Source organism: Zootermopsis nevadensis, unplaced genomic scaffold, assembly GCF_977971745.1.
Source record: "Zootermopsis nevadensis isolate Lab colony 2312 unplaced genomic scaffold, Znev_1.0 Znev_ptg000004l, whole genome shotgun sequence".
In the NCBI taxonomy this organism is placed as follows: domain Eukaryota; kingdom Metazoa; phylum Arthropoda; class Insecta; order Blattodea; family Termopsidae; genus Zootermopsis; species Zootermopsis nevadensis.
In genome coordinates, this window is record NW_028259136.1 from 6,053,532 (window position 1) to 6,069,441 (window position 15,910).

Below are 15,910 nucleotides of genomic sequence, written 5' to 3' on the forward strand. Positions count from 1 at the left end.
CTGTGATCTTGGCTAACAAACCATTTCATTACGCTATCGGACGTTCAACTGTGTTTAAGTGGCAACACTGCAACCAAAAACATTCGACTGTCCCAACGGTTCTCGAACACGTTCAGACATGAATAGAGTGGTACTACTGATCGCAGGATCCTAGATGATTCACGATGCGATTTATGAAGGCCTCTACTTTTCTCGTCGCATATAAAAATGCTTTTGGTCTTTTCAAATCCCCGTCCTTCTTGTGTTAAGGCCCGATACAAGAACTGCGTTCAACCATGGGGTAAGCATAGGATGCAATGAACAAGACTTTTTCAGTGCTGTTCTGTATATAACCACCCTCCACACAACAGAGCAAAGTTATTCTTTAGAAACGAGCAGTGGCTCAGTCCACCATTTACGGCATCAAAACTTCCATTACCAAGATCACGACAGCACGCCATCAGTTTCCTCTTCCCGAGTTCAATTAAACTAGTCAACGCTACTACCTACACCATTTCCTTAAAACTCGTTTTAATATTATCTTTCCATCGGTGCGTAGGTCTTCCAAGTCGTTTCTTTCCTTCAGGGTTTCCGACTACCACTACTCCGATTTTCCATGCCTTCCACGAGAGCTACACGCTCCGCCGAAGATTACTAACACCGTAGAGAAATAAAACCGCCCTGATGATGGAGGCAGCAAAGGCCTCCGAAACGTAGGTAAACTTCTACCAGACTGCAACCACGAAGACTGTCACCATCATCGCACGTCAGTTGTCAACCCCTGATGTTTAAATGAACAGGTTCACATTCTTTCGCAGTTTGCTCAACCAGAATACAAATTCTTAAAGAAAAAAAATAGTACATGTGTGGAAAGTCGGAAAGAATGACAAACGGAATTTTCAAGCCTTTCATGCACTCTCCTGTATCACAAGAATCTGGAGGTTCGTGCCTTTCACACTGCTTTCCCTCGTTTGCCGCGTATATGAGAAAGAAAAAAAAAAGGAAACGGATACCATTTGCTCGCAAGTCACCACCTGTATCCTTGACTCCTTGCCATTCATTTCACGCAGGGCTGTGGAGTCGGTCGGAAGCGATAACTAATTTCAACATTCTGTAACGAGACTATTACAACTTCAACTAGCATCAAAAGGGCGAGAGTTCATATTTTGTGAGATTTCAGACTCTCACGGCGTAGAACACGGAGATTACCCGCTGTCTTCTGGTATATTGCGCCCTGCAGTCTCGTAAAAACTGGCTGACGTTTCACAGATGTTTACTGCCTCCATCAGGCAATAAGCACCTTTGAAACGTCGGTAAATTCATATCAGCTACACGGCGCACCATCTCAGAAGAGTACACTCCACATTAACGAATTCGACAATATTCCTACTTTCATGCACTTACTGCAAAGAACACAAAAGCTCAAACATTCCACATCGACTGTCTCGTGTTTCAGTCCTCAAAAACTCGTACACAATCTTCGAAGACATTACATACGTTCGAAATACGTAACAACAGACAAACAATACGTTAACACCTCAACTTACCGAAACAAATGTTTCCCTAGGTTTATGAAATCTTTATCACTCGGTTAACCTGTTTAAACAGCAGATACATTGAGATAAAAAAAAACATCGTCACAGTTGTAACATCCCATAGCCATTCTCCAAGTGAATGCAGATTACAGGTGAAAGGATTGGGGATATCCACGGTCGAATTAACATCCAAAGTGTCACAGACAGGAGTTTCTATATGCGCCTACAAACAATGACTATGCAAAGCCTACCAGTTTCCCACCTAAGTCACCACCGACGCCACTGAAAAGTGCGTTTTATGACAACGAATCGAAAGTATGCCAAAGACGTCTCTGGGAATTCCACCTCATCCCAGAGAGATTCTCAACTTTTTTTCCACAGAACTAGGGCTCCTCATTCACCATTGTTTGTCGACACGCGGGTTCCTTTGAAACTTTATGGCAATTTATTGACTGCAAACAGGTTCACACGTTACTCAAAATTTATTTAAAAAAAATTATAGAGACGCATCACACTACTTTAGCTTGAGTAATCATTCAATGTCAGGTTTAATTCCTGTATCCCTCCAAAGTGTTCGTCAGTAAGACGAGTCCTACTTCTTGGTTCTACGCTCCAGGAGTGCAAGCTCATCCACGTATCTAAAGATTCAGTTCCTACCGCAAACAGACTACGAAAATTCACCAGTACAAACACCACTTGGCTGACGCTGCACAGGCAAATAATTGTTCTTTATTCTAAAAATCATAAGATAGTGTAATTGCGTCATATTGTGAATATTATAACAATTATTTATTTTAATCCGTCTGATCACAATATTTAAAATTTCTTATAATTAAGATAATAAAATATCATTCATGTTCCGTATCGATTGATCGATTTACATTTCGGAACATTTACACAACATGTTTCAGTTTTTATAAAACCATCATCAGGTGTAAAATATATCTAAGAACTTAAAACTCAAAAACAAAACAAAAAAAATACAGAAAAAAACTATAAAAAACTACAGAAATCATAATTGAGTTTTAAGTTCTTAGATATATTTTACACCTGATTATGGTTTTATAAAAACTGAAACATGTTGTGTAAATGTTCCGAAATGTAAATCGATCAATCGATACGGAACATGAATGATATTTTATTATCTTAATTATAAGAAATTTTAAATATTGTGATCAGACGGATTAAAATAAATAATTGTTCTAAAAATCATATGAAACCCATAAACACACTCTGTAAACGAAATGCTGAGTTATAGACTCTTAAAGCATGTGGTACACATAGTTACCACTGTGCTTCAAATGGTTAAGATGAATAATTGTTCACGAGCTATAATACTGAGGAAAGGCTAGGTATGTAAAGTTTCGGGGGTGTCATACACGGTCTGGAGCAAAATCAGGGGGGGAAATCCCTAGGGGTTTCCGGAGGGGATGCAGGCCACAGAGGTGGCCTAGTTGCCCCGTCACGGTGGAAGCCCCGCGATGTCAAAATGGGGCAAAGGTCTAGGGGGGGAAACAGCCCCCGCTACGCAAAACCCGTGTAGAAACCCACGGGCATGGAGAATGAACCCCAGTAGTGCAAACCCCAGGGTTTACCTCGACCCTTGTGGATGTCCTGGGGTTTGCCTAGTTTTTTGGATGAAATATGCGAGACAGACAAACATGAATGGACCTACAGTGATCTTCGCACACGCCAGATGGTGAAGAATATCTAAAAAGCAATTTATCTACATCATGCTGGTAATACAGCTGTCGAACCAATGAGCAACGTTTCGTGAAGTATGTAGGAATAGCGGTCTAGGTCAGTGGCCTGTCAGGAACTGAAGACCCGTACACGGTCAAGGAGAGCGGGCGACCTCAAAGGTACAAGACACGAACAACCTGTCTGACTCAGCTCGAACACAAGACTGCAGACGAACCCTTCATATCAGACGGAGACAAGCTGTTCTTAAGGCAATTTGTGGAAGCCTTCAGTACCATCAAATCAAACTTCCCACCTACGGCCTACCCACTCGAAGATGGCAACTTGCAATGATCGTCGAAACGCTTGTTAACGGCCAACATTCGACGTGGCTCACACCTGAAAGACAAAGTCACACTCTGAACTCAGCAGCAAAAAACCCAACAAGTATTCAAACATTCTTACGAGACATTGCTGACAAACGAACCACGAGAATACCTCAAAATAAATTTGTTCACCTGCCTTCATCGCTGTCTGGATCAATACCAAGCGTCAAATTCCATTTGCCACACCTGCTGCACGTGTCAGAACTGGGGCGATGATATTCCAAATTCAATTTTGTGCTGAGAATGTGCCCGTAACCTCATTATTTTTAAAGGCATTTCACTTTAGTAAACTGAAATACGGAGGATCTTCGAAAGACCGAAGACCACTGTAACGAGACAAATGTTCGAGAAAGAATTAATCAGCCCGAAACAAACAGTAACAATAAAAATAACAGGACATATGAAGGCATAAATCAATTTAAAAGGGGCTAACGCCCTAGAACAAACGTGGCAGAAGATAAAGAATGGTGATTTATTTGCAGATTCACACAACATCTGGAATAAACAGAAATACAACTTGTATTAACTATTAAATTGAAGATTTCCGTCTTCTGGGTTGTTGCGCTGTGTAGTCTGGTCGATGTTTACCAACGTTTCAGAGGTCATACTGCCTCCGTCATCAGGGTGATGAATATCATATTCATATTCATCGCCCTGATGACGGAGGCAGTATGACCTCTGAAACGTTGGTAAACATCGACCAGACTACACAGCGCAACAACCCACAAGACAGAAATCTTCATACTCATCGCCCTGATGATGGAGGCAGTATGACCTCTGAAACGTTGGTAAACATCGACCAGACTACACAGCGCAACAACCCACAAGACAGAAATCTTCATCGCCCTGATGATGGAGGCAGTATGACCTCTGAAACGTTGGTAAACATCGACCAGACTACACAGCGAAACAACCCAGAAGACGGAAATCTTCATATTCACCGTTGTGAGAACCTCAAGTCTTTCATAACTATTAAATTGACGTGGAATTAACGTTATTAACCCTCTGATGCCGAAGCTCATCTAAATAATATTTATAATAACAATAATTAAGAATCCAGTCTGTACCGCAAAGAAAACAACACTTCACCATTACAAAGGTCACGTGGTTCACGCTGTATAGAATTTTAGGTTTTCACGGCGGTGAGTCTGAAGATGGCTGCTGTCTTCTGGGTTGTTGAGCCGTGTAGCGATGAGTTGTCGCTCTGATTGAGGCAGCAAGGACCTCTGAAACGTCTGTAAACTTCTACCAGACGCAAAAAAAACCCAGAAGACAGCCATCTGGTAAACGCTGTTCAAGGAAACATACTAAACTGTGGGCGAAATGCTGGTACTGACTGTTAATGTCGGTGGTATATATTGCTACCAATAGGTTTAAGAGAGTTAACTAAGGCGAGGTCCGGAATGATGATGTCAAACGTTACTTCGGTGGTGAATGCCCTTGGTATGGGTACACTACTACTTGCGAAGGCCGTACATTTATAAAAGGCCATAGCTAATAGAGACGTGGTGATATAGTTGTGTTTAAGTGTCCTGAATGTCTTACTGTTACTAGCGAGACCGTATCTTTACAAGTGTCAGCGGTCAGCGGAAGTATCAAGACAAGAGCAGTGTTCCGAAGCTATACATCCTGCCTCAACATTACACCGACAAATGTTTTCTGAGGGCCTTTCACTCGAAGACCGGACAAATTCTCCAGACAACCTGGTTTCCTCAGCAGAAGAAATCTCCTTCGGATATTTCTGGCAAGCGGATCCAATAACAAATGTGGCAGCATTGTGGCAGCCAAACAGATGATACTGCAGTTCAACATTGCATAATTTAGGCTAAACGCATTTTTGGTTCGAGATATGACCAGCCCATGATGGATCTGTGGTACACAAAGCACAGACAAGGGCAGAAATATTCCTCCTTTATCTTACAAAAGAGGAAAAGTAGGCTACAAATGTGAACATATGTAATCATATCGAGAAAGCTTTCCGGTGTTTAAGACCAGATCAAACAATCACATTCAAGGACACATTCCATCCACGAATGCCTGATCTGAACAACGCTTATCTACATTTAATGCACTTAATGTAAGTCTTATAACGCCACGGTGGTCTAGCGGTTAGAACGCTGGCCTTGTAATCCTGGGGTCTCGGGTTCGATTCCCGGCGGTGCCCGAATTTATAACTTGTGTTGGGCAAGGCCGTGGTCTAGGCAACACGGAGTTTTCCTCCGTGGCATCCCAACAATTACTCCATTCACACACAGAAGAAGGCAATGGCAAACCACTTCTGGATCATCTGCCAAGAACGTATATGAACAGGTCCCAGTCCGAGAAAAGGATGGAAGGATCCTGTTCATATGGACCTGTCGTCAGACAGAACACTAAATAAATAATAAATAATAATGTAAGTCTTATTACTGCCGCGACGTATATTACTAAACTAGGCTACAATAGGCACTCAGTTAAAACAAATTAAAGGTGTCAATTACATCGACTGTTCACACATTCCGTAACGTGTCAACGTTGATTAGGTAGATCCTCGGTACACAGCGTGCAAGAGTGCTTCAAGAACCTTGGTGGGAGAGGGGAAAATATTTTGCCCATTCTGGTAAAAAACAACAATCACAAATTTCTTTTTCTTCGAAGAACGGTAAAGAGATTTCAAGTTCTCATGGCGATGAGTACGAGGATGGCTGTCTTCTGGGTTGTTACGCCGTGTAGTCTGGTAGAAGTTCGTGGACGTTCCTGAGCTATCGCCCTGATGACGGAGGCAGCAAGCACCTCTTGAACGATTGTAACTATAATGGCCCAACAAGCTTTACAGAGACGGCAAGACTCAATGAAACTTGGGGTTAAAGCACACGGTGACATTCCGAACAGCAGGTCCGTCAAACTTCAAGGCCCGACTCATTTCTCGAATTACAAGCGACGTGGTGACACAAATGTCCCGATTTTAATACGATGTACTTTCAAACGCGTGTCAAATGGCTACATGTGTTCCGCTATTTTATATTTCAATTGAATAAAGTGAAAATGTTTGTGCTCGTGGGTACACAGAGTAACGAAATATATTATCTTCGGCCCAAACTTGGAATTAGTAAAAGTATTTTCCCCATCCATGTAATGGCTTCCGGAAGGGTCACGTATACGTCCTTCTTACGCTGGCCGAGGATGACAATGCGTCCGGCACGCACGATGTACAACGCGTAAGGGCGAACCCACATTCCACAATTTCGGAGTCGGCATTCTAATTAGCCACTGAGGTAGCAGGTGGTTCTTTTCTAGTTGAATATACTTGGTAAAAGTTTTAAGGTCGGTCTATCTAGACCAGCAGAGTCCACCAGCCCTAGCAGAAGTGGCCAGTCAATCGATAACTGAGCTGAGGGTAGTTCGGCGACCCTACCCCACCAACGATCGCTCTGATCTTAGGCAAGGCTCGTGTTCAATAATTTCTGCAGCTGATCGACCTAACGAGACAAAATATTATAAACCCATTCCGACTACTTCAGGGCTGTACGTACGTACTTATCTAGTCTAAAAAAAATCGACGAGTGTTGTTACATGTCTCCATCTTTAGCCCGACGCCCACATAAACATCGAACAGAGTCCTTATTGAGAAGCTGGTAGTAGCTCAGCTAGTCAAAAATTCCCGCCTTTTATAAATCCAGTCAGTACCCTCTAATCTATTTCCCCAAGGCCCCCTTTTAATAATCTTCCCATCTACGTCTAGGTCTTCCAAGTGGGTTCTCATCTCCAGGTTTCAAACAAAAAATTGTAAATACATTTTATCTTCCCATGCGCGCTACATGTCCTGCCCACCTCATCTTCCTTCATCTCATCATCCTAACGATATTAAGTAACTACAGGAAAAATCAGCATGTGCGCTATAGCACCAGTTCGAGATACAGGAAGTGTGATATGGGATCCACACCATTCCGTGGCGGGAAGGTCACAGACCAACACAAACTTTGTGGAATATCACTGACATACTGTTCCTGTAACACAATGTACGTAAACTGAATTCTGTGTAAACAAAATCTGGGTTAAGTCTATACATTTCTGATGATGGTGCATTATAAAGTGTAAAACTGTTCTTTCAGACTTTGCCCTTCGTCTAAATTATAAAATCATAAAACCTGGACCAGTCTAGCTCAACCAGAAGACACAATAGACAGGTATTATGTCATCTTTCCAATGTTTTGTATCGTGACGAAAGCAGAATGCAGCTTTCTAAACGTTGTAATTTAATAAATTTCTAATTTACGCGATGTACAAAGCCTGAAAGAGTAATTTTAAGAAATAAGAATAATTATATTGTGTGTTTAAAGAAAATTCCTGTGCGTTTATAATTCAGATCTAACCTCAAAATTAAATCAATGATGTCACCCCAGAAGGACTGTCATTTCGAAAAACATCGGGTATTTCTGCCGGCCCCTGTATAAGGAAGATGTCTGGTTTTCCTTTACGCCTGTGTGTGAATTTGGGGAGTAGTGACAAATATTAAGATAGTAACTGTGATAAATATTGATGGAGTCCGTAAAGATCTAGCTTAATTTCTTATTCAACGTTATAAATTGGACTTGCAGAGGAGAAAAACAATAATTAGTGCTTCGTTAATCGGTGCTTGTTACGTTGGCATCTTTCCTAAATGACATTCTCATGACTCCGCAAATGTCACGCTTCTAATCTCATCCTAGGCACAAAGTACACCATTCACTAAATAGTCCGAGTGCCAGATCTCCCTCAGATCCATTCATTCAGAGACGCAGCTGGACGGAAAATACGAGACAAATCGGCTCTCACGTGTCAAAATGGCTGAGCTGGAGCTGCAGCTGGAACATAACGAAAGCGTACTTCAGCAATACCTGTTTCGGAAATCGGTATTATAGACCAATGGCATTCAACCTTTTTCGCTCGCGTACCCCCAGATATAATTTCTCTTCAACTTTGTACCCCCAAAGTTGTTGGTGTTTAATTTAAATTATACATAGTATATAATCTACATCTAAAATAAATTAAATAAATTACATTACTGATTATTCAGTGTTTATCATAAAATAATATTTTTTTTAAAATTTCACGTGCCCCCTAAGATGTCTTCATGTACCCCCGGGGGGAACGCGTACCCCAGGTTTAATACCACTGTTATAGACCACAGTCTTTGGCTTTTAAAAACAGCAATGCCAAATTATAACTAGTCGCTCCCCTAAAATAAATTCGGGAAAATTTTAAAGACAAGTAAAAACTGGACAAAATGGATTTATATGGTCCACAGTGCTATAAACGTGTAATGTGTGACCTTCTCCGGCATCCTTATTTCTGAATTTGGTCACGTGCTTCCAGTTCCAAATTTCGCACAATCTAAATTATTTTGTATGTCGGCAGGATTTTGAAACGCGTGTGTCACCAAGTCGTAAATACCACCAACTCTGGATATGTAGTGTACTGCACCAGTGGCTTCCGTGGTTAATGCAAAGAGGACCATCATCATCCCCCAAGCAGAAAAATATGCTTACTTTCTCCATATGAGACATGACAATTATTTAGCACATAAAATTAGAACCATTTGGCAGGTTACAGTGTACATCGTGTTAATTCACAGACAACCGTCTCCACCTCAAGGTTAAAAAAAAATCCAAATACGCATTCGACGAACACACTTTACCCCAAACGCTTCGTGCCAACAAAAGTTATCCAAGAATTATGTCCATAACTTTTGTTTTGCACAAGAATAATACGTCAGTTTCCTCGACCAGTTTCCTGACCTACTGACAAAAGCTAGTACATATAAGTCTGATGGGCCTTCGAGTACATGAGACGCGCGGACAAGTAGTAAATCTCAAAGCACACAGGTTGAGGAGTCAGAAGAAATCTGACCTCGATCAGCGACTTTTACCTTACGTGGTTAACTGAAACGTGACGTTGAACAGAAAACTAAAATAAAACACCATCAATACAATAACCGCATTTTCGACTGAACTACGAATTTCAACCCACAAGATTGTTAACCAGGTCTTATTATTATACAACCGCAAATGACGAACGTTTCTCAACTTATAAGATCAGATTAACAAGCTGATATTCTACACTGAGACATTTGCTTATCATAAAATCGATAGCGGTTAATAATGTCATTACAATCTACCCTATGCACTTATCGATTAAATTTTAATGACAACCAAAGTTTCAACTAGCATAGGCACAATGCAAAGATAGAGATTCGACCTCATTCTTCTTGAAACAGCAACGCCTTGGAGAGCGGCTTTACGCATTCCAGCCTGCCATCACGTACAGCGAAAAGGAGTTGACCAGAACAAAGACCCTCTTGATGAATCTGCATTCACCAAGACGAGTACAGTCCAACATCTGGACGAATAATAAATATTTTACTACGAAATAGTTTGTACTTCTACCCTGCAGTCTTCGATTCTCGAACCGAGCACATGAACATCGACCTTAACGTAATCGAATTACCCTGCAAAGAATTTGGTTAAATATCCATGTGATAACACGAAAAAAGGGGACCGTTATTACCAAAGCCAATTATTTGGCGCAATCCTGAGCCAGTTTAAACCCAGCCCAGCGTCTAACAACCTGTCATCGCCAAGATTCATACACTCGGAAATTCCTCCTCGGTCCTGAAGTGTTGTTCAGAGAAATTCAGCTGTTTATTCTAAGAATCACATGACGCCCATAAATACACTTTGTGGTACTGAAAGGTTACTACAGTTACACCAAGAATGAACTACATAGTGTTTAAGACAGAAGACCTTTCGGTTTGTTCGTGGTGCCTGGTTCAGAGGAGGTCGTTGTCTGGCCCATCTCTCAATGCCCCTGTGTGTGTAGTATCCAGTTAAACCCGAAGAGGCCAAGACTTTTTTTGTGTCAACATCACAGCGACAATCGAAGGCACAGAAATGGGTAACTGCCTCTTATGAACCAGAGCTCAGACGGATTCTGCATCTCTCCTTCCTTTGAAGCTTCACAGCCCGAATAAATAAATACAGGGGCTACAGAATTTAATCTGGGGTTAAATGTAATTCAACAAACGAATAACTAAATACTTTCACTGCAATCCAATGATGGTTTCAGAGTCTCCCACCCTCAACCATACGCTTAGCCTCCAGACAGAAGGCTATCATCAGTAAGAAATTCAAAATAAAATATGTAACTGTAAACGTTTCCCTGAAAAACATTGAATCTAAGTGCATGAACCTGTCCAACTTACAACAAAACAAGTGTCCAAGTTCCAGGATAAAGGGGTGTCCAATCTATAGGGTATTGTGGGCATGTAAACTTATAGGATATATCTCCGGTTCCAATTAAAAGTGTCCAGGATAAAGGGGTGTCCAACTTGAGGGGGTTTACTGTACTTGAAACTGTTACACTAAACTACGCAATTATTCCTGCCTCTTACATTCCCCTGTGACCAGGCACCACTTGGAGGAAAATTCATTCGTCTAGACAAGTCTAGATGAATGTGACTGGTCCCATTCACCCCCCCCCCCCTCCAAACCATTCGCTTTACTCCCGGAAAACAACCCCCCCCCCGAAACCATTCAGGACCCCACAGTCGGTTCAGACGTGGGGCGAACCTTTGAACGGTACTTTACGCTTAACTGTGTCGGGTCTTACAGCATCTGCTTTCTCGATGCATCACCTAGACAAGAGATTCTCAACCGGCGGCCCGCGTACATTCTTCCAAGGCCTGCTGTGTCAAACTGTGCCATAAATGGCCACTGTGAACAACTGCCCAGCTTGAAGACAGTCAAATCGAGGAGTGCAAGGGAACCGCAAGAACAGAAATTAAACCAGACACTGATCGCTCAAGCAGAACCAGCGATGTCTGATTACTGATCGCTAAAGAAAATTGTTCAAGGACACAAGAACCTGCTTATAACAGTAAGTTTGTAACGACGTCAATAAACTGTCCTCATTCATAATCCTGCGGCTCGTGCGTGGTTACAAATTCTGTAAAAGGTTGAGAACCCCTGAACTAGATTCTTAAAATGTCTTCACATAAACACTGCAACGTCAGAAATTTTCTGAAATACTATTGGAGGCTGACCATGTTTTGGGTGCATCTGTATGATAAGGAAAATAAGCCAAAATCAGACAAGTCGGCCAAACTTCAGCTGAGAGGTTGATATTGGACTGGAGGTCCAAATATTGGCACATGCCAATCACTGTTACAGAATCCTGGAACCACGCTGTCGTCATTTCATGCTTTATTTAATGACGCTGTATAAAACGATAAATGATATGATAATTAACGAATAACAAACTGGAAGGAATATGGAAAGAAGCGATCGTGGCCTAATTTAAGGTGCCATCCCGACACCAGCCTGGAGGAACTAAGAAAGAACACAAAAAAAAAACTCGCCGGTTCTCGGGACGAGATTGGAACACGGACCTCCCAAATCCGAAGCAGGATTGTCAACCATTCGGAAGCAAAGTTCAGTTCAATTTCCCGTTGCCACGCATGTACTTTGCAAGCTGTTGTTGGTGAATAAGGAAGAGAATGGTGGGTAAAGATGAGAGAGCTGGCAGCCATCCAGAAACTGAATGTGACCCTTATCCACGATCTACTTCAGCGGCTCGCAACCTTTTCCAGACCCAAGACCGCATTCACCCTTGCTTACCAACACGCAGGCAGCAAGATTATAAACACGGGCAATCTATTAAAAACTATTCCAATCCTACTGTTACGATCAGGTTCACATATAATTCAATAGTTTTCTCCAAAATAATAAATCATTCCTTGAGTAATCTTTCAGTACCAAGTTTAATTTCTGCTGTTGTAATTCGAATGCAGCACCCCCGAAAGTTCGTCAGCAAGACATGTCCCAATTCGTGACTTGGCTTTCTTCGTAAGATGGACTGTTCACAGAGACTACTACCGACGATATTAATGAGGCATGTTTGCTCATATCAGGCAGCCATTTTTCTAATTGAACGAGATCGACAGAACGTATCGGCGGGTCGTATGCCACCAGCCCCTGATCTACTGGACGAAGCACACCAACTACGGGGAATGCATACTGACAGGACAAGTTAGGACAGCTATAGGATTCTGCAACAACATTCCTTTACGTTTACCTACGCTGCATGTAACATAGCAACCAGTTGGTCCAGCCTTCTAGTGGAGGTCAAATGGCAACAGCCTCCATGATGGTGAAATATAAAGTCCTCACGGCGAAGAGTACATAGCTGGCCGTCTTCTAGTATGTTGCGTCATAAAGTCTGGTTGACACTGACTGACGTTTCAGAGATTGTAAGCACATCTGAAACATCGGTCAATACTACTAGACTACACGTCACAACACACCAGAAGGCATGCCTCGTTTAGCCTCAACCACAATCATAACTCCATCTGTTTACTGTCCAACAACAAAAACTCTACATCAACAAAATGGCAAATGAGTCTGATGTTCAATGATGACCACTTAAATGAATGATTATAACAGTTTAAAGCAACTATACAAGCCCTTTTATAATTTATAGAATATATTAACGGCAGAAACCGTTAAACAATAATCCTGGCTACCAAATATGAAACAAACCTTGGCTAGTTTAATTTATATCTATAAAACATATCACACTTTATCTTTAAATAAGAAGCTGTGTGCTATTCACATATTTAAATGGATTAGCCAGCTGCTATTTCTGTACAAAATTAATTAATATAAAATCATGTAGTCCCAGGAATGACATTAAACTGTTTCCACAGACCGAGTGACCACTGGTATAAGTGGTCCCCCTCTACCAAGTGCCAACAGCCTCTTCCAAGGGTGGAGGTTCAGGGCACCTTCATGCCCTTGGGGTGAGAAATCACCCCTAAAGTTGGATGAACCCGGATGGATCAACGGCATAGGATGCGGATCCTCAGGATTTCCCAAGTATCAGCAGCTCAGAAAAGAGCTGCTGGCAACCAATCTTAGGACTGATTACAAAAGAAGATAAAATCATGATGGTATTAAATATCTTATTTGGATTATATTTTCAGTACTCTGACAGTTTGCCAAAATAATGTGAACTTCTAGAACATAATGCATGTAGTATGGTAATTATTAGAGTAATAACACATTTAGTAGTTTAATCACTAGACTTTTTAAAAATTAGCAAAAATGAAATGCTACAAATATTACCAGGGCACGTACTGATAACTGATTCTTTTTGTTGTGGAAGTCGGGAACACCATGAAGATGTAAACATTCACAGATTACAATAAACTAAGAGTAGTAATTATCAACTGTTGGGAAATTGTACTTTGACCCAAAAAGAATGGTGATTGGTATATTGAGTGAAGCAACAAATAGAATACAACAAAACCAAACTATATAGTAAAATAATTATTGCACAAAAAATGCTGCAGTAACAAAATTATTGTTTGTATTCATTGCATGACAGAATTAATTGATATCCTGTGAATCTAGATTAAACGGTGTCTATGTTTACCAAGTGGTAGCTACATAAACTGAAGTCACAAACTACTTATAAGCAGAACTTCAACATGGAACACAAAGTTAAACTATTTTATGATGGCCTTCAATGGAATAATCTTTTCAAAGCAAAAGGAACAAAATACTTTCATTCACCTTTCAAAATCCTTTTTTGTAACAATAAGAAAATAAGCCAGGTGGAAAACTCTTGATGAATATAAAACCTGTGTTTACACCTTGTTTAAATACCGAACAGTTTACGAAATTGTTGATTTAAGTTATTCTCAAGTTCCAAATTTAAACGTCCACGTAGGGAATTTATCCATTATAATTGACATCACATTGGCAGTAATTTAGAAATGATTGACAAACCAACCATGCAAAAAATAAAATACCCAAAGACTGTTGGTTATGTTATCAGGTGTCTGCCAGTACAAAAAATAATGTGTTTTATAATTAAAAAATACGAAACTGAACAGAGATTAAACTTTGATCCAAGATTTAAAGCACACTCACCACTGTGTTCAGTGAAAATATTTGATCCCTGCTGACGTCCATCCTTGGGGACTCGTGGTTTATTCCTTACAGTATTCCTAACAGCAAGAGCTCCAGATGATCCTACGCGTTCCTTGGCTTGCTGGGCACCCATGATTTGGGACCATTCCCAAGTCGATCTGAGGCACCGCACGCCGAGCCACACTGAATAGGAATTTCAGACACTTTTACTCATACATGATAACCTATCTTTTATACACACTTTCTACACAGCCCATTACTTCCACTGTTGTTACAAGTAACACAACATACACACAACTACCACTGACACAAAATCAGTTTCATACGAATGTCAACACCTCAAACACATCTCATAATCCGCCATCTTTGACATCTCGACGTCGATATTTAGTTTCTAATTTGACCGCAAGAGGGCAGCATAACCCCAGCCTATGATGAAAAATTTAGTAATACCATTCATAAAATGTTCTTAACCTTTCGAACATACAATGTACATATACCCAAGTACAACTTCCTTCCCTTGTTATGAGATTACGAACGTATGCATATTCGATTCAATTTTTGAATGTATAACAATAATACATTGATAGTATGTAACCAAGATGACATACTGTGGCAAGAAACATTTTAATGTTTTCATAAAATTTTCGCAGCAGAGATTTTTGGAATCGTAGTTTATAAATAATTTTTAAGCACTGGAAGTCTGAAGGGGCCTACAATCCTCAAACAATCTGTGCCGTTGGGCATAAGTCTTCCTACACTGACCTCAGAAGACTATTTTCGTTAAGACTAACAAGAAGATTAGCGAACGCCAATTTGTTCAATAATAAATGTTTCTGATCAAGGCATAATGATTTGTAAATTCAAGTACAAAGATCTTGTTCGAAACATGTTATTCGTCACAAGCACTGGTAAAATTAACCCTTAAAAGGAGCACTTTTATTCGACACAAATATCTGATAAATCGCCAAGGTTGATAGATTGTAGCTATATTTTGAGAAGACCGGTGCGTGAAGGTTTCAAAGCTCACTAAATCAAAAGACCATGAATTAATGAATGAATAACTGTCTTTTCTAGGATACGTTCACTTTTAATATCTTGAAATTTAGGTGATGTTAGTCCCAATTACTACTACTATCCATCCAAAAAATCCAAATGAGCGTGTGTATTGTAAATTCTGCACACCCACTGCTATCTTCCAGTAAGAGGCCTGTAGATAATACATAATTTCCTACATTTCCTACATTCAACCACCGAGTCCAACGTGTATATTTATGGGTATTTAATACCAGGCATGATTATAGTTACCAATGAAAATCAGTACCAGCTAATCTCTAGTAGCTTTATAAGGAAAATCGGCTTCGTAACTATAGATATCGTT

General features: G+C 40.6%; 1 protein-coding gene across 11 annotated transcripts in view; it reads right to left on the minus strand.

The window, feature by feature from the left end:
* Abl (tyrosine-protein kinase Abl) overlaps positions 1 to 14,913 on the minus strand; it is a 49,167-nt gene extending 34,254 nt beyond the window's left edge. For 5 of the 11 annotated variants that reach the window (XM_087342997.1, XM_087342995.1, XM_087342994.1 and 2 more), the window contains exons 1-2: positions 14,838 to 14,910; positions 14,530 to 14,712 (exon numbers count right to left, since the gene is read on the minus strand). In XM_087342997.1, coding sequence (XP_087199123.1) covers positions 14,530 to 14,712; positions 14,838 to 14,853 — 199 coding nt within the window. In that variant the 5' untranslated portion in view covers positions 14,854 to 14,910. Of the gene's footprint in view, positions 1 to 14,529; positions 14,713 to 14,820 lie in introns of those variants that run through there. The other 6 variants (XM_087342993.1, XM_022061801.2, XM_022061812.2 and 3 more) reach the window with 4 other exon arrangements.
* Positions 14,914 to 15,910: the final 997 nt, after the last annotated feature.